The sequence below is a fragment of the Caretta caretta genome, chromosome 1 (genome assembly GCF_965140235.1).
Source record: "Caretta caretta isolate rCarCar2 chromosome 1, rCarCar1.hap1, whole genome shotgun sequence".
NCBI lineage: Eukaryota > Metazoa > Chordata > Testudines > Cheloniidae > Caretta > Caretta caretta.
The window spans coordinates 270,043,095-270,063,147 of NC_134206.1; the positions used below are offsets into that span (position 1 = coordinate 270,043,095).

The following is a 20,053-nucleotide window of genomic DNA, read 5'->3' on the forward strand; positions in this document are numbered from 1 at the left end:
CTTCCCGCCACTGCCGGTGAGTGCGGGGGGGAATCCCTTCCCCCAAGACCCTCCCCCAAGCAACACGGCTGGGGCTGGGGAAGTGGAGTGGGCTGCTCCTGGCCCCCTGCTAATCCCCTGGGCCACTCTGGGCCTGTGGGGCCCAAAAAAGTGCCCCCCCACAGCTCCTGCCTCCCAGACCCTGCGGGGGGAGGCCTGGAGCCCCACACAGGCCCCCAACCCCCCATGGGGGGCCTGCATAGGGCACCCAAATGGCTAGGGACAACCCTGGGTGGATGAGGTTCTGTGGCCTGCAATGTGCAGGTAGTTAGACTAGATGATCATGATGGTTCCTTCTAGCCTTAAAGTTGATGAGTCTATGAGACCTCCATATCAAGGAAGAAGAGGGGGCTGAGGCAGTTTTTCAGACATTTCAGAAGTGAGTTTTTGTTTTCTTGAGGTCCATGGGTCTGTGACGAAGGATTCTCCCCTTTAAAAACCTTTCTGAGGAATACCCCTCTCTCTGGTGCACAGCTGTTTCTTATAAGGTAAAACTCTGCTCTGTGGTAAGTAAGGTTGAATATGAACTTACATTATTCCTGTAAACTTAATTTCTTTTTCAGTCAACCATAAATAGCTATTCGAAGACTTGGCAAACAAAGTCTAAGATCACTGTTCTCTTTCATTAACTATTTGTTTTATTGGTTTAAAAAAGAAATTCAGCCTTAATTCCTATGTATGTATCTAGATTCTTACATGGCTTCTATCACTGTCTGCTCTGACAGCCACACATACGTTAGTGGATTTATCCTCACCAAATCCCTGTGAAGTAGGGAACTGTTGTTATCCCTGCTTTACAAATGGGGAGAAACACACAGAGCAAAAGTGACTTGGCCAAGTTCACAGAAGGAATCTCCAGAGCTGGAAATTAAATCCAAATCTCCTAATGTACTCCTTTAACTGCAAGCCCATGCTTCCTCCCATCTGAGTTGTATGTGTATTTGTCTACATAGATGGAAAATGATTACACAACGACTATTTTTATAGTTCAGAAGATATTTAGAATCTAAATGCATGTGTGTGTTGATTCTCCTGGCTTCATTTTAGGACTTGGTTTATGGTTTTGTCTGCTCTGGTGTAGTTGAAACATTGTTCTCTGTTTTACTTTACCCTGACTCAGTTTTACACCTCATACTAAATTTTTGAATTACTTAAAAAAATATAAAACTCAAGACTATTCCTAGAATAGAACTACTGGTTTTTTCCCCAACATTTTAATTTAAAAACATCTACTTTTGGCTCCTGAGGGTTTGCTGGATCTAGTATTGGCAATGGTTGTTGTGCTTGGAAATTGACTCCTAGCAGTAAAAGATTAAATAAAGTTAAGAGAGGCATTTTACAGTGGAGCAAGCTTGAAACAGGGAAACACTTCTCTAAAAAGCCACTGAATTGGCTGGTGATTTTATGCTTCTTTTGCTATTATTCAAGATAGAATTGTTTTCATACAGGGCCCTCTCAGTGCAGCTTTCTCATCTGTATGACCCTGCAGTGAATTCCTAATAATTAATGATGGGCAGAGCTTAAAAGGTTGAGTTCACGTACTCCTCAAACATTTTGGATGCTGCTCTGAAATGCTGACCCTAAAAACCCACCATCATAATGTCAGGGAAAATAAGAATGCAAATTAATTAGCCATTTCTGAAACACCATTGTCATATCTGTAGCCAGAAATGCGCAGATTAACCTTAGCTTTCCTTCACCTTCAGGTTCCCTTGTTTGTTGGTCACTGGCTGCATCCCTTCCAGAAATATGAAAGGTATATCAAACCAGACTCTGAAAGATGGGCAGCAAGGAGAGTATCAGCCTTGGCTACAAGTGCTCGCCAAATGGTTTTCTTTCAATATCAGATGGCTAAGAATGTCTTTGTGCTAATGTCTGCTTCTGCTGAGTTAGGTAACTGTTCACCATAACAGAAGAGCAGTCGTGCACTTGCCCCGCCTTCTGTTTAAATTTCTGATAAATTACCTCAGAGAGAACTCTTGCTTTTATTCACATCTGCTGAACTATCCAGCGGGGTGGGTTAGCGCTCGAGAGGGTGAAGTATGGATAGGAGTAACTGTTGTGTTAGTGCAGTTGGAGCAGCAGAAAACTGGTCCAATGACAGCTTCAGTGCCTCCATCTCCTCAATTTATGAACTGTCTATTGGCCTTATCAGGAGACAGCAATCTCTCTAGTGTTCAGAGCATGGTCTGGGAGCTCAGACACCAGAGTTCTAGTGGCAGGTCTGCAACTGGCTTATTGAGTGGCTTTCATCACATCACTCGGCCTCTTGGTGCTCCTCTTCCCTCAGCTGCAAATTAGGGATTATATAACACCCAGTTTTGCAAAGTGCGTTGAGATTTTTGGATGACTAGAGCTAAGAGGATCTGTGTCTGTCCATGCCTTTGTGCTAGAATTCCAACCATGTTAGGGAACTCTATTAAAAACATGGCTGCACCTTCACTATGTTATAACATGGCTTAAGTTTTCCTGTGCATACCAGACCAAATCATATAATAACCAAGGGAAGGGAACCTCGTTAGCATATTTCTTTTAATGTGGTCACAATTTGATTTGGTTTAGTCTATGCAGGCAAAACTAAACCATGTTATGATATGGTTAGGACACAACCATGTTGTGGGTTCTCTAATGTATCTGGGATTCTACTGTAGAAAGGCCTAGAGTAATTGATGGGAGCTGTCTGTCTACCCTGATAGCTGCTATTCTCTGGAGTTTTTCCCCTATAGATAGCAGGGTTTTTTCCCCGGGAGCAAATGTACAAACAGTTTTGATGTGAATATTGGTTTGGTTGACATTTGGATTTTTCCCTCATTTTGTTTGTTTTCATTCTAACAGATGGATGAGTAAAGAGAATTGTTCAGAAGTAACTTCTTATCATTTAAGGTTTCAAATTACAGAAGTGTTCCAGCACCATTCTTTGATCAGAATGAAGACCACTGCTATTGTAAATTATGATTCACTGCGTACTGCCTTCTGCGCCAGAATAGTTTTAGGGTGTGCCTATGCTAGGTGTGCAGCTAAATGCTGGTAAATAAAAAAAGCACTGTGTGTGAATATGTTTGTCACATTGTATTTCATTACTTTTTTTTAAATTGTTTAATTCTGTAGCAGATCAAATTCGTTCTTATTGTATGTTTGGAATGAGCTGACGAAGTGGAAGATTTTTACTTAACTGGATTTAGACAAGACTTGGAAGCAAATGTGCGTAACACTGACCTCACTCAACTTTTCACTGTCAAGAAATGTTGCATGAATAATTTTAAGACAATGATTGCAGTCATGAAGTGAGTGAGACTGGAATCTGGAGTATTTGTTATATTTCTGCTAATACCTCCAGCTAACGAGCCACCCTGTGCGGCAATCCAAACATTCAGCAGCTATTCAATTTGATGATGAAGATACTTAACTGAGTTCCCACAAAATGAGCTGCTTGCTGCATGGGCATTTTTTGTCCAGTATGATTCTAGCACTGTCCCGACTTAGCATTAGCAGCAGAAGTTCCCGTACCAGCACCAGAAATAGTAGTAGTAACAAGGTACCTCCCCACGACATTCTTTGCACAACACTAACCTTCCTCTCTGTGCCCTCCCCTCCGAACTACGGACTATCTGAGGAAGATACATAACTGTGCAGTTGATTGTCCTAAAATCAATGGTAAAATGTATTACGTTACACAAGGCCTGTCTGTACACATGTAGTAGTGATCATTAGTTGTTTTAAATATGAGGTAAAGCAATGCTGGGAAAGAATTTTCTGCTTTGGAAAGATATCCTGGTTCCAGTTATTTACTTTTCCACGTAGTGTTATCACGGGACCTAGGACCCCCCTGCCTGCACACAGAACAAAAACACAGCCCCTACCCCAAAGAGCTCACCATCCTAGTATAAAGCAATCGATTGCAGATGGCTATCGGCACATTAGGTATGCGTATCAGTATCTATATGTATATTTAATCCTGCCTAAGCAGGGTGGGGGAGGGACTAGATGATCTCTTGAGCTGCCTCCTCCCATATATTTCTGTGATTCTATCATCCTGCTTCCTTCCTCCTCCCCTTCTCTTGCTTTCTCTGAAAGACCCACTCCAGTTTTTTTTTTAAAAAAAAAAAATCACAGCCATCCACAGCCTCTTCCTATCTCGCTCCCTCCAGCTCCTTGCTCTCGCAGAGACCTGGATCCCTTCATCTGACACTGCCTCTACAGCTGCCCTCTTAGGGAGGCCTCTCCTCTCTTACTCCCACCCTGGATCAGACCATGGGGAGGGTGTTGGGCTTCTCCTCTCCCATTCCTGCCACTTTCTATCCCTCCCACCTTTCCCTTCCCAGTCTCTCTCTTCTTCTGAACAGCACTGCACCTGACTCTTCTTTCCTTTCCCCCTCCATGCTGCTATGAGCTACTGTCCACCGAACTCCTCCTATCAGCCTTCCTCTCTGATCTCAACTCCTCGATCTCTCTCCCTGCCTCTCTTCACAATCTCCCACACTCATTCCTGGTGACGTCAAATCCCATCTGAACCCTTGCTGCATGTTTTCTTCCTCATCACCTCTTCATTCCACCTGCAGCCCAAGTTCAACACTCCCACGCACCACCAGAGCCGTTTGCTTGACTTGTTCTTCACCCAGCACCGTTCTTTTTCTGAGCTCTCTCCTGCTGAGTTCCCCCTCTTTGACCATCATCTGGCCTCTTTCTGCATACCCCATGAGCCCCTGCTCTCGCACCTTGTGACTTGCCCTTTCCGTGACTTGCAGTCCATCAACGTCTATGACATCCTGTCTGCTCTCAGCTCAGACCTCTCTTCCATTGATATGGTTGTTGATTCTCTCCATACTTCCCTCTCCTAGACTCTTTCTTTCTGCTCTCCCATAGTGAGATATGCCCTGCCAACCTCCAGCCCTGGCTCCCCACCCCAAACATCCGCTTCCTCCACTTGTGCTCTCAGGCTGCTGTGCAACTCTGGTGGAAATCCTGTGACCTGGCTCACTTCCTCCACGACAAATTTGTCCTCTCCTCCTTCAGTTCTAGCATCTTCCTAGCTGACCAATTCTAATTCTACAACTTAATTGACTCCCACATCCACAGTCAGTCCCTTTTTCTCACTCCTCAAACCCTCCCCTTCTGCCTCCACTGCTTTCTTTGCACAGGTTCTTGCTAATTTCTTCCAAGAGAAAGTCCAAGTGACCTTTCCCTCCTACAACTCTCTTCCTCCCCTGTCACAGATGCAGAAGTTTCTCACCTGCTTTCCTCCCCTAACTCCTCCACTCGCCCCAATGGCTCCATCCCATCTCCTGAGCTCCCTTGTGCCCCCTCTCATCCCCTACTTTACTCTTCTTCCTAATCTCTCGCTCTCCTCTGGCTCTTTCCCCTCACAATACAAGCTTGCTTTAGTCTCTCCAATTTTTTAAAAATGCCATTCTTGAGCCCATTGGCCTTTCCAACTACTGCCTCTCTCCTGTATCCCTCTAAGCTCACTGAACACAATCCCTGTCAGGCATTTCCCTCCTTCAATTCAATCCTCTTTGGGGCAGGACTGTCTTTTTGTTCTGTTTGCACAGCCTCTAACAGAATAGGGCCCTGGTCCATGAAGGGAGCTCCTAGGCGATATGGTAATACAAATCATCATCATCTTAGACCCATTCCAATTCTGCTTCCACCCCTTGCACTCCAATGAAATCAAACTTTCTCATGACTTCTTCCTAGCCAAAACTCCATCCTCATCCTTCTTGACCTGTCAGCTGCCTTCAATACAATCAACCATTCTCCTTCTCTTGAAATCCTTGTCCTCCCTTGGCTTCAATAAAACTCTGTCCTCTCCTGGTTCTCCTCCTACTTCTCCTACCTCACTCCTTCATAGTATCCTTCAAAGGATCCTCCTCATCCACACCTCTTCAGTTTTCTGTAGGGATTTGTCAAGGACCTGCTCCTAACACAGCACCCTTTGCGGGTGTTGCTGGGGCTGTGCACTCTCTCAGGTCCAGTTACTGCAGTGGGGTGCTCCTAGCACTCTGGTGGTGATGGGTTCTCAGGCCGCAGGCTGAGCCCTTCTGGATACTTCTCCCCATTTCGGAGTTCTGGGGAACACACAAACAGCTCAGTAGCCGCAAAAGAAAATAAAGGAAAAGAAACAAACAGGCTGTCCCAGCCAGGACACTGGCCTCTCTTCCTTCAGTGGGGCCCCAAGTGGGCCACAGTCCAACTCAAAGTCCACTGGTTTTCCAGCAAAAATGACAGGAGATAGCCTCCCCTCTTCAGCCACATTCCTTTTAGTCCAGGGTGTGGGCTCTGCTTGCTACCAGGCCTCTTCCTAAGAGTTAGGAAGCTCAGCAATCAGCTCCTCACCCACAGCTGCTCTTACTGAGCTGACTGAGTGTCATGCTTTTAAACCCCTCCTCCATTCCTGGCATGACTTGCAGGTGCAACAGGTTGGGGCTACTCCAGCCCAGAGCAGATCCTTAACCCCTTCTAGACTGGTACAGGGATTATATACTCCCTTGTTGAGTCCCCTTATCTTCTCCATCTCCATTTTATCTGAGGGTAATCTCGCCTGCAAACAGAAATTCAGCTACTATATCTATTCCGACTCACAGATCTACCTCTCTTCTCCAGACCTGTCTCCTTCTGTCCAAGCTAAAATCTGAGTCTGTCTCTGACATCTCCTCATGGATGTCTAGTTGTTAGGTCAAGCTCAACATGGCTAAAACAGAGCTCTTAATATTCTCCCCCAACCCTCCCTGCTACATTCTTTCTCAATCACTGTGGACAAAACCACCATCCTGTCTGTGACTCAGGCCCATAACCACGGTGTCATCTTCAACTCCGACCGCTCTCTAGGTCGGGGTCTCAAACTCAAATGACCGCGAGGGCCACATGAGGACTAGTCCATTGGCCCAAGGGCTGCATCACTGACCGCCCCCCAGGCTGCCGTGGCCCCGCCCCCACTCCACTCCTTCCATGAGGCCCTGCCCCTGCCCCTTTCCAACCCCTTCCCTGAAATCCCTACCCCAGCTCTGCCCCCTCCCTGCCCCCGAGGCATGCAGGGTGCAGCAGGGGGCTCAGGTCAGGGTGCAGGAGGGGTGTGGGGTACAGCAGGGGGCTCAGGGCAGGGGGTCGGGGTGCAGGAGGAGTGCGGGGTGCAGCAGGGGTTTCGGCTACAAGAGGGGTTTGTGGGGCGGGCTCTGGCCTGGCGCGCACCAGGGGCAGGGCAGTGAACTGGAAGACTTTGAAAGACTTTGGTATCCCAAAAGGGGGAACACTGAGTGACCTAGCTGGAGGGCTAAGTCACAAAGGAGATGCTGTGGGTCCTGGAACGAGAGAGGAGCTGTAGAACAGAGAGAGTCGGAGCAACAGCGTGCAAACTGCAGAAGGGGGCGTCGGTCTCAAGAGCTAATCCCCAGAATGACCAGGAGGAGGCGCCAGCGCGGCGGTGAGTGGTGCACCCTATGACACCTTGCCTTGGCCTCGGAAACAGCCTACCCATTTAGGCTGAATTTTCAAAAAACAAAAACAAAAAAAAACAATTCAGCCTGAGGCAGACGAGTGACATGAAAATTTTCAGCTCAAATGGTTAAAATACGACAAAGTTATAAGTAGCTGTAAACAGGGTCTTATAATGGGTAGTGTGGGGCAACTTTAATAAAAAGCAGCACTATCATCCCTGCCTATGATGTATATTATTTTTAAAATGCCAAAGGGAAAACTATTTAAATGTGCCAATACATGGAGGTTTTCACATGTGTAAAACCAGGAACATCCTGTCAGATCTGCATGAAGGGTGAGTACATGATGCCCTTCTTGTAGCAGTTCCTTTTCTGGTGTTTTGTTTGGATGATATGAGACAGACTTTAATTTGAAACTCCAAATTTTAAAAAGAAAATCCAGTGAACCTGCTCCCACAAGTTCTAAAGAGGAAACAGGAAGTCGATAGATTATCAACGCATATTTAGCAACTATAACTGTGAAATCAAATGACAAACAATACAATCCACAACACACTTCTCCTGCACTGTTCTGTATGTGGATTTTATACAATTCCAGCTGCAGTCCTTAACAGCACATCATGGTTACTCTCATAGACTATCAGAGTTGGAAGGGACCTCAGGAGATCATCTAGTCCAACCCCCTGCTCAAAGCAGGCACAATCCCTAATTTTTTTTGCCCCAGATCCCTAAATGGCCCCCTCAAGGACTGAACTCACAACCCTAGGTTTAGCAGGCCAATGCTCAAACCACTGAGCTATCATGGCTGATGAAATTGCTGGTTTTTTGTATTTTTTTCCCTCAAATACTGAATTTTTCTCAACTTTTTTTTCCTCAAATACTGGACTTAATTCACATTTAATCTTAGATGAATCATTTGATGAATTTTAAGATACCAGTGTTACCCGCCCCTCCCCCAAGTAAAATGGCTGAGCCAATAAAACTCCCTTCATCCAGTGAGTGGTCTTCACTTCCCTGTGACGACCAATTTTAAAAATACACCATGTACCACTAGCTTAGCTAATGCTGCTCACATTAGCTGTGTAGGGGTGGAAGCTGCCCAAAGACAGAAAAATCCATCGTTACGTGCTAGCCTCCTGTCTAAATGGCTGGTGGCCTTTGTCACAAGTTGTGGAGCACTTATGTTCTCACCCCACCCTAGTTTGCAAGACCAGCAGGGTTGAGAGTGGACAGATACTGAAAAGCCCCTCCAAATAAAGGGATGCTGGTCTCAAGCCCTGCAGATTATGCCCAGCAGCTCCCACTCTGAACCCTCCTGCAGCCATTCCGCAGCCATGGCAACACAGCAGATCCAGTGCTCAAGCTAGCATTGGGTACCAGTACAGAGCAGAGTCACAGAGCACACAGCAGTCGTTAATGCACTAACAAAAGGCACTAACTTCCGCCAATTTATCCAACAAATCAGCCACAGTCTGGGGGAGAAGTGCAAACTGCTTAGTGTGGCTCCTCCCCAGCTCTGGCCCTGCCCACTAGGTTGCCAATTTTGGTTGGACTGGATGTACTGCTGGAGGTTTCATCACATGACTTAATCTTTAATTCTTGGAGACTCCAGGACAATCCTGGAAGGTTGGCAACAGTACTGCCCATCGTGTTTTGCAGAACTCAGCAAAGCATCCCATGTAGCCACGTTTTCCCTCCACATGGCCCCACAGGGGCTCTTACCATATATTTTCCCCTTCTGTGCTATGCAGCATGGGAGAAGGAAACATGGGCCAGAGTAAGTATGGGGAGAAAAGGTGTTTGGTACTTGCCCCTCCTCTGGTTCGTTAACATTTAATCCATTCCTGATTGACCTTTCATTTTCCCCTGAAAAACTGAAATTGCATATCCAGAATTACTAGTTCTTCAAACTCTGCAGCAGGCTACCCTGCCTCTTCTGCTTCCTGCCAGCAGTCTACCTTTCCCCACTGCTTTTGAATGAGCATAACAAAACACAGTACATATCACCTGCTAACCTCTGGCTAGCCCACACAGAGAAGTCTCTCTGTTGCTACCAGCTAACAGAGTTACTCCTTTAATTCAAATAGCAGTAGCCCATGGTTTTGGTCCAGGGTTCAAACCCTGCTGATGACATTATATCAGCATCCTGAAAGAGGCACATAGGAGGTACACACAGTCCTCCTGGAAGTGCTGAGTTAAAGCATTTGGAAAGAGAAAATACATAGCAGACAGCAAGCAACAAAGGGAGGATGGACTGACTGAAAAGATGACAAGCTGCAAATGCCATGAAGAAAGACACACAAGAGGGGAAGGGATGCAAGTGAAGGGGCACTGTCACATAAAGAGGCATTATATTTCACTTACTTGGAGAAAAAAGGATTTGGAGAGAGAGCATTAGCAAGGAGAAATGATTTCTCTTATTTTCAAACAGCATAAATTCAGCCACTTACTGTATTAAACCATTGGCTTTATTCAGCAGAAGACAGACACAAATGGTTCACTCACCAGCAGGTACTCTGTGTGCATTGATCCTAGTCAAGTTTATAAACCGAGAGGTTGGAGTCCGATAATGATGTGAATTTCCCACGCTGAGCAGGAGCCTTTTAGTACTTAGTGAGAGAGAACTCACCATGCTGAGTGGTTAGAAAATCATATCCTTCTACAATAGAATATCCTTCTGTTCATCCTTTTGTGCTTTCCAAGCCGCCTTCAAAAGGTCTTAAGAAGAGAAAACTTAAATGGGCCTGACTTCATCTCACTGAAATCCTAACATCTTTTTATCGTAGTAGTTATGGCTTTAAAATCCTACAGTGAAGATGTTTCATAGCCTGTTAGATGGATAACTCCTTCAAATCATAGAATCCTAGAATATCAGGGTTGGAAGGGACCTCAGGAGGTCATCTAGTCCAACCCCCTCCTCAAAGCAGGACCAATCCCCAAATAAATCATCCCAGCCAGGGCTTTGTCAAGCCTGACCTTAAAACTTCTGAGGAAGGAGATTCCACCACCTCCCTAGGTAACGCATTCCAGAGTTTCACCACCCTCCTAGTGAAAAAGTTTTTCCTAATATCCAATCTAAACCTCCCCACTGCAACTTGAGACCATTACTCCTTGTTCTGTCATCTGCTACCACTGAGAACAGTCTAGATCCATCTTCTTTGGAACCCCCTTTCAGGTAGTTGAAAGCAGCTATCAAATCCCCCCTCATTCTTCTCTTCTGCAGACTAAACAATCCCAGTTCCCTCAGCATCTCCTCATAAGTCATGTGTTCCAGCCCCCTAATCATTTTTGTTGCCCTCCACTGGACGTTTTCCAATTTTTCCACATCCTTCTTGTAGTGTGGGGCCCAAAACTGGACACAGTACTCCAGATGAGGCCTCACCAATGTCGAATAGAGGGGAACGATCACATCCCTCGATCTGCTGGCAATGCCCCTACTTATACATCCCAAAATGCCATTGGCCTTCTTGGCAACAACGGCACACTGTTGACTCATATCCAACTTCTCGTCCACTGTAACCCCTAGGTCCTTTTCTGCAGAACTGCTGCCTAGCCATTCGGTCCCTACTCTGTAGCGGTGCATGGGATTCTTCCGTCTCAAGTGTAGGACTCTGCACTTGTCCTTGTTGGACCTCATCAGATTTCTTTTGGCCCAATCCTCTGATTTGTCTAGGTCCCTCTGTATCCTATCCCTACCCTCCAGCGTATCTACCGCTCCTCCCAGTTTAGTGTTGTCTGCAAACTTTCTGAGGGTGCAGTCCACACCATCCTCCAGATCATTAATGAAGATATTGAACAAAACCAGCCTGAGGACCAACCCTTGGGGCACTCCACTTGATACTGGCTGCCAACTAGACATGGAGCCATTGATCACTACCCGTTGAGCCCGACAATTAGCCAGCTTTCTATCCACCTTATAGCCCATTCATCCAGCCCATACTTCCTTAACTTGCTGGCAAGAATACTGTGGGAGACCGTGTCAAAAGCTTTGCTAAAGTCAAGGAACAACACGTCCACTGCTTTCCCCTCATCCACAGAGCCAGTTATCTCATCATAGAAGGCAATTAGTAAGGCATGACTTGCCCTTGGTGAATCCATGCTGACTGTTCCTGATCACTTTCCTCTCCTCTAAGTGCTTCAGAATTGATTCCTTGAGGACCTACTCCGTGATTTTTCCAGGGACTGAGGTGAGGCTGACTGGCCTGTAGTTCCCAGGATCCTCCTTCTTCCCTTTTTTAAAGATGGGCACTACATTAGCCTTTTTCCAGTCTTCCGGGACCTCTCCCGATTGCCATGAGTTTTCAAAGTTCTTGTTTAGGCAACAACAAAAATATCAATCTACCAAATCCTGTTCAATACATAGAAAAGAATTTGATTTCATGTGCAGTGACTGGATTTTTGGATGTTATGTTAACTCTGCTTGCACAGCACCTAACACAAGGGGGACTCCCTAGGGGTTAGTGTAACACAAATAATAAAGGACAACTATACTTTGAGCTCAATTCGGCAATAAATTAGTCTAATTTATCCTGCCATGTGTAGCATGCAAACCTACCATAATCATGCTAAATTTTAGTGTTAGTCACTGCAGGGTATAATCTCATCTCATTTAGCTCCTGGAAAATCAAGATGAGAACAGACCAATAAGCATAACTATACTTTTAAAAAAAAAACAAATTAAAATTAGCATTAACCCTGTTTTTGCAAAGATTGTACAAAACAGTAAGAATAATAAATATGAGCCCACTGTAAAAATCAATAATTTAGTCATATAAAGAACAATGATCCTGAAATAATACAATTAATAGTAATCCAAGAGTAGCTGGAAAAACAGTAGTCTAACATCCAGATAGGGGAATTGTACTAGATATTTTAATGCCTCCAGTGTTGTGCTGTGCAATAAGTCCTCCTGTAATTTATCTTTCTAGTATCTCGTCACATATGAGAGTTCCCCTCAAGCATTCATCCCTGTGCTATACTCAGTTTATCAAATACAAATTCGGTGTTACCCTCTGTATTCTTTATCTCCACATACTTTAGTCTACTGCTGCCACATCTTACTTAACCCAAGAAAGTGGATGACTAGACTGGACACCAACCGAAAGGCCAATAAAGTACTTTCTGTGGCACCATTTACCCCTAATGTTGACCTTATGACCTTCCCAATATACTCAAGTGGCATGGTTTTCAGAGGTACTGAACATCTTTAGCTCCCATTGATCTTACCTGAGTCGGTGAGTGCTCAGAACTCCTTAAAAAGAGGCTAAAACTGTGCCTGTCTGATCTTAAAAGCTCTAAATAACTCCAAGTAACAATAACCAAGATGTTTCTATTTAGGATTTCATTTTGACAGAGTGGTTGAAAAACATCCGTAGATGAAGCTACCCAGCAGATATTTTGGCACATTATCAGCAGTGAGAACACCGGGCCAAATCTATGCCTACATTCTCTGTGTGAAGCTGACCTCTGGGGATGTTGACATACACTACAGAATAGCATAAATACATACCAGCTGTCAACCGGAACGTATTATACTCAATAAGGTCACTGAATTTCCAGCACAGATACAAAGCGCAAAATCTAAGTCGTATGTAAGTGGATGCCACATCCATAGAAATCTTTGGATCAAATCCAGTAGGAAGGTAAATGATGTAAGTTGGTAAGTAAGCACATATGAGCAAGTGCATGGAGTAAACGTCATAAGTGCATAATTTCATATGTGATGGGGGACTAGCAGGAAAAGCATGATTGGTAAAGCCGGGAAAGCTGTAGTCATACTAGAATGAAAGGTTCTGGGATTCTGCAAATGGATGCAAAGCTCTTCTGTTCACAGGCTCCACCCCGGGCCCTGCCACCGTTCTGCCCCCGCCCTCACTCTGCCCCCTCCCCTCTCCAGCGCCTCCTGCCCGCCACTGAACAACTGATCCACCGCAGGCTGGAGATGCTGGGAGGGAGAGGGAAGAGCTCATCGGCAGGGCCACCAGTGCGTGCAGAGCATCCACTATTTTTTTCCCGTGGGTGCTCAAGCCCCAGAGCACCCAGGGAGTTGGCGCCTACACTTCTGTTAACCCACCCTCTTATCAAAAGTTAGAGCCTTGCATAAAGCTTCAATGTAAATTCTGCTGACTCATCTTACATAGTTAATTCTACCAGAATATAGAAGAGGAGGATGTGACTCTCTGTTCAGAGCGAACGAGAGGCAGAGATAGAGAGAATGTGCAAGAAACCCTAGGAACAGCTAGACTTTGAGCAGGAAGCTTGGACTGAGGTTTATGCTCTGTCATTGTGATGTGGGAGATCACTAAAGATAACATTGGGAATGGGAGTAAGTTTCACAGTCTGCAGCTTGTTCAGGCTTTACCTGGAATGGGGTGAGAACACCACCTGCTCATACATGTTTTATCTTACAAAGCTCTGTCTTTTTGTTCTGTTATTGTAGAGTGCATAGCACAATGGGCTATGACTGGGGCTCGCAGGTGTTACATAATACTAATAACAACAACAACAACAATGCACCTTGCTGTTAGTTGCTTTTCTTGTTGTAAATTACACTTGTTCTGCACATCCATAAAAATGTCAGATTGGTGCATGCTGCAGTACTTTACCACTTATGTCTGTTTTATAACCAAATTACAACCAACATGTAATCTAGCTTATTACTTAAATCAACACAGAGTTTCACAAGATGATTTTACATAAAATGTAAATACTACTTAAGAAAAAGTGGGCATTCATTAGTGGACAATTACAATGAAACTCCTGTGCAGTACAATAGCATAGCCACAGGCATTCTAAAAGTGTTTCAAGAGATTAATGTTCACTGCATTGCAAACCAAAAGAATTAGGGCCCAATCTATTAAGTGAATTGAAAGACACCCTCCCGTCATTGATTTCAGTGGTCATTATATCATGCCCTTTATGACTTGCCATTTACTGCACACTGTCACTGGCAGTTCTTAAACTCAAAACATTTTGTAGAAATGATAGGGTGAGACTATCAAATTATTGCCCAAAAACCTCATGTGTGTCTCAACCATGTGTGTCCCTCAGTTGGCTTTGAAAATCTTAACCTCAATGTTTAAAGTGAGAGAGAGAGAGAGAGAGAGAGTGTGTGTGTGTGTGTGTGTGTTCACCATTTTTAAAGTTAGCCTGGCAGTGAAGCCACTATTATAACTGTTATAATTACAGCATTGCTACGCTCCATCACTGATCTTCATTGGAGAAAGTCCTAAATATGCTGTGATCACCAGTCTCTCTTTATAATAAACAGCCATTTCATTGTTGTCAACAGTTACAGAGGGTGTTGGCCAAAATTTCTCCTCCTCCCTCACTCTAGTATTGTGCAGTGGTTTACTGAGTGCCGATTAGTTGTCACTCCACCCAGAGGTGGCTGCCTTCAATGGTGCTCTATTTATAAATTTTGTTTTGGGATCTTTAAGAATGAAAGCATCTACATAAAGGTAAAATATTATTTGCATCTCTCAATTAGTCCATTCGGTTTTGCTTCTGTTTTCTTAATCTGCTTCAGATTAACCATGTTTACCTTGTCATAATAGTATCGGAGTGCTCTGCTCAGCTTGTCATAATTCATATTAGTTTTGTTTTTTCTGAGCCCCCACAGCTTGGCCACCTCTTCTGCTTTGAGTAGCTTGAATTCCCCATCGTTGGATGTCCAACAGATCAGGTGCTCATGTTTCTGATCCAGCAGCAATTGCAATAGGAACTGCCACAGTGTGATTGCACTCTCCATACCTACAATGGACAAAAGACAACACTGTGTGAAAGGCATTCAGTAGCACAGATTTAAGCTCTAGGTTCATCTCAGCCCTAATCTTCATGTAGGATTCATTCTACAAGGCTAAAAAACAGTTTGGCAAAGGAAGGTGAAAGGCACTAAAAAATAATTCTAAGCACAAAAATACAGAAGACCGGCACTCCCACGTCACAAATCTAGTTGTAGCATTCTTTTTCCCCCCGTTAATTTTTGCTAAAACATACACACCGGAGTGAAGGGAAAGTAAAACACTGTACATGTGGTTCATATAAACCCCGTGTCATTTCCAGGCCCTTAGCACTTCCCATTTCAATTCCTGCATCAACCACCTCTCTCTGGCTTTCTTGTTCCAACATTGCTCCTTTACAATCCATACAAAACATGGCCTCTAAAAAATAGTCTTCTTGCCCATCAATCTGACTGGTCACTTGCCTTTTTGAACTCCTCTACTGTCTCCCCCATATCCACTGCATCATGTTTAAATTTAGCCTCATTTACAATGCCCTCCATAACTCTGCCTCTGCCTACATAATCTCACTGCATCTTTGTCACCTTTCCCCCACTAATGACGCCAGTCTTGATACTTCATCAGCCTGCTTTTCCATCTCTATGCTGGTTCCTGCTCTCAGAATTCACTCCCAGGGTACTACCCTCTCTTCAGGAAAACCTCCTGATATTGCAAGGACCACAAGAAGGGAGACAGGAATTAAATTCATTTTTCTATTCATTTAACTAAACATACATGCTGCTGTGAGGTGACCTGCCTTACCATAGTGACTGCATAATCGTATTGCTGTAATCCCTCTCCTTCCTCACCAATCCTCTTTCTCTGCTGCTTTGTCACCTCCTTTGTTGCATCATGTCTGCACTTGGACTGTCAGCTCTTTGGAGCAGGGACCATTTTATCTGCAATGTAAGGAGCCTAGCACACTTGGGAAGTGTAAAATAATTCCCCCAAAGTGATTCACCTTAAACATTCCATCAGTTATGTAAGAAGTATCTTGCCCTTCAGTATCTCAGGTGGAGCTGGCAGCTAGGAGAAAAATTTCAGAAGGGCCCTAAGTCAGTTGGAAGAGTACATCCCATTTTAAAAAGTGATTTAGGAAAATAATCCAAATTAACTAAAAATGTGAATTTGAAGTGGATTAATTAAACCACATCAAACTTCTGTCTGAACACCCTCATTCATAGAATCATAGGACTGGAAGGGACTTCGAAAGGTCATCTAGTCCAGGCCCCGGCACTCATGGTAGGACTAAGTATTATCTAGACCAGTGGTTCTCAACCAGGGTATCCGTCAAGCATGGCTGGCATTAGACTCACAGCCTGTGGCTGCAAGCCCCAACACCTGGGGCTGAAGACAAAGCCTGAGCAATGTAGCTTTACGGTTTCCCCTGTGGCGTAGGGCCCCAGGAAATTGCCCTGCTTCCTGCCCCTTAATGCTCGCCCTGGCTTTTACATGGAGAAAAACAGTTGTTGTGGCACAGGTGGGCTGTGGAGTTTTTATAGCATGTTGTGGGAGGGATGGGTGCGGTCTCAGAAAGAAAAAGCTTGAAAACCCCTGATTTAGACCATTCCTGACAGGTGTTTGTCTAACCTGCTCTTAAAAATCTCCAATGATGGAGATTCCACAACCTCCCTAGGCAATTTATTCCAGTGCTTAACCACCATGACAGTTAGGAAGTTTTTCCTAATGTCCAACCTAAACCTCCCTTGCTGTAATTTAAGCCCATTGCTTCTTGTCCTATCCTCAGAGGTTAAGAACAATTCTTCTCCCTCCTCCTCGTAACAACCTTGTATGTACTTGAAAACAGTTATCATGTCCCCTCTCAGTCTTCTCTTTTCCAGACTAAACAAACTCAATTTTTTCAATCTTCCCTCATAGGTCATGTGTTTCTAGACCTTTAATCATTTTTGTTGCTCTTCTTGACTTTCTCCAAGTTGTCCACATTTTTCCTGAAATGTGGCGCCCAGAACTGGACACAATACTCCACCTGAGGCCTAACCAGCACGGAGTAGATTGGAAAAATTACATCTCGTGTCTTGCTTACAACACTCCTGCTAATACATCCCAGAATTAAAGTGGCCTTAATTCAGTTTACTTTAACTCACTCTGAAAGTGATTCAAGGCCACTTTAATTCTGAATAAAAGCATCATGCAGGGATTAAATACAGTTTAACTAATCCACTTCAAATTCACACCTTCAATTACTGCATATTAATTTTTGTGGGTGTCACAGTGTAGACAGCCACTTCCTTTTATAAAACCCTCTCTTCTATTGCTTATATAGTAACAGAAGAACTAGGACATTTCAGAGAGCCAATATTCTGATTTGCCATATGTGCGCACACACAAATCACGATTCAGGATTGTTAACATTGAAGGTCAGGCTATTTTTACAATCAAAATTTCATTTTCAATTGACCTTTAAACTAGAAAATAAATAAGCAGGGTTTTTCTCATTTTCAGTAATTCTGAAATGTCTCAGCATGTAAATATTAACTCTAACCATTGGTATAAGTATCAGGCCTAGTCATTCAGGCTTTTGTGACTGTTGCTCTAGGTATCCAAATAGATAATTAGTTGCTATCCCTAAATCAGGGGGGGAAAGGAGTGGAAAAGCCACTAATGCCATATTATTTTCTTTTTAGCACTTGCTTAATTGCTTGTTTAATTCTGACCTTGTTTCACATATCTGATACAGATATAAGAATTCCAGTATTATCAAGTTTCAGAGTAGCAGCCGTGTTAGTCTGTATTCGCAAAAAGAAAAGGAGTACGAGTGGCACCTTAGAGACTAACCAATTTATTTGAGCATAAGCTTTCATGAGCTACAGCTCACTTCATCGGATGCATATCAAGTTTACTGGATTTTTAGGAGTATCCATTGTCTACATCTAAGTCCAGCAAACGAAATTATCTCCAAAACAAAATTAGTAGGGTCTAAATCACTAAGGTTCTAATATTATTCTACGGTGCAGCCAGTGTGTTTATCGGGCTTACAGCTCTACAGTTCTGTTTGGTGTGACTGCCACAAGGTGGCACAAGGCTTCTAGCTATTCAACCATGTGAGACTGTATGTACCTGTATAAGCAGTTCACTGAACTTTAGGTTTTCCTCTTCACTCATATACATCAGGGTGCTAATTAATGTTTGTTGCTTTTCACTCACTAGAAAAACAATCCACTACGTCCTATGATAAACAAAATGAAACTGCATGTAGAATATTTAATGACAAAAATAAATAATTTATTCTTCACCAAAGTTAATTTACTGAGTCAGCTAAAGATACTGGAGAATTTAGTGAATATTTTTAGGGGGGAGGCAAAATAAAATTGGGAATTTGCTTTGGTCTAAATCATTTCAAAGCACACACACCAAAAGGGGTTTTCCAAATTTGTCCTTTTTCTTATGACTGCAAAGGCCTCATTTATCCATTACATTTGGAAATTCAATTTGAACACAAAAGGCAGGAATACATAGCCGACGACTCCCAGATGTGCAATGTAACAATAATAAAGTCTACGACAGAGGGCAGAGGTCCATGTTGTCATGGGGAGCCATCCCAGTCTTTTCAACAAACCAGTTGTTAAGTTAAATATAAAACATATATTTAGAATTAAAGGCACAGCATCTATTCGGTTACATATATTTTTATGCAAATTTTATGTATTTTTATACAAATCCTTTTTTACCCAGTGCAGGGTAAGAAAAAGGGTATAAACACATATAAAAATACAGATATTTAAAGTTACATCACGTGCCTTTAAAACAGATACAGTCTACTGGCAGAGGTGAAAGTAAGCCAGTCCGGTCTGGACCGGTCTGGCGTACTGGCAAGAGCCAATACGCCGTGCTGGACTGGACCGGCTTCCCCCGGCTAGCGCTTTAAAGGGCCTGGGGCTCCCCGCAGAGGCTGGAACCCCTGGCCCTTTAAAGAGCCACCAGAGCCCTACTGCCAGAGCCCCGGGGGTAGTGGCAGCAGGGCTCCGGCGGCGCTTTAAAGGCCAGGGGCTCCGGCTGCTGCGGGGAGCCCCAGGCCCTTTAAAGCACTCCCAGCTGCTGGAGCCCAGGGTTGCGGCAGCAGGGCTCCGGCGGTGATTTAAAGGGCCCGGAGCTCCACTGTGGTAGCGGCAGCTGGAGCCCTTTAAATCGCCTCTGAGTCCTGGGGCTCCCAGCTGCTTCTGCAGCTGGTAGCTCTGGGGGCGATTTAAAGGGCTCGGCCCCGCCTTTTCCAGCTGAGGCCACGCCTCTTCCAGTTGAGGCCACGCCCCCTCTCAGGACTCCAGAGTACCGGTAAGTCCTTTAAATTACTTTCACCCTTGTCTATTGGATAAATAAGTATTTAGCCCTCCATGGTGGATTTATCCAAGACATTCTGCTTAATCATGTAGCTCTATTCATCTGACTCTCACATATATACACTAGCCCAAGGAGTTAAAAAATCTGTTTATTTTATTACACAGGGAGCAGGCTCATAACCATATTGTTAAAAATACATTTTTATTTGAAGAAAAGGAGTACTTGTGGCACCTTAGAGACTAACCAATTTATTTGAGCATATAAATGCATCCGATGAAGTGAGTTGTAGCTCACGAAAGCTTATGCTCAAATAAATTGGTTAGTCTCTAACGTGCCACAAGTACTCCTTTTCTTTTTGTGAATACAGACTAACACGGCTGCTACTCTGAAACCTGACATTTTTATTTGAGTTTCTCCCCTATAATTAATAATATACAATATAAAGAAATATCCTGCACAATTTCAGTTTACATCTGGTGCCTCTTTGAAATGATAAAAAGCATCTGA

General features: G+C 44.0%; 1 protein-coding gene across 2 annotated transcripts in view; it reads right to left on the reverse strand.

Annotated features, from left to right (window-relative positions):
* The window catches only part of ELK3 (ETS transcription factor ELK3), a 67,426-nt gene that overhangs the window by 25,390 nt on the left and 21,983 nt on the right, over positions 1-20,053 (reverse strand). The window contains exon 2 of one of the 2 annotated variants that reach the window (XM_048835538.2): positions 15,013-15,221. In XM_048835538.2, the coding sequence (XP_048691495.1) occupies positions 15,013-15,219 (207 nt within the window). In that variant the 5' untranslated portion in view covers positions 15,220-15,221. Of the gene's footprint in view, positions 1-9,974; positions 10,152-15,012; positions 15,222-20,053 lie in introns of those variants that run through there. The other variant, XM_048835539.2, reaches the window with a different exon arrangement.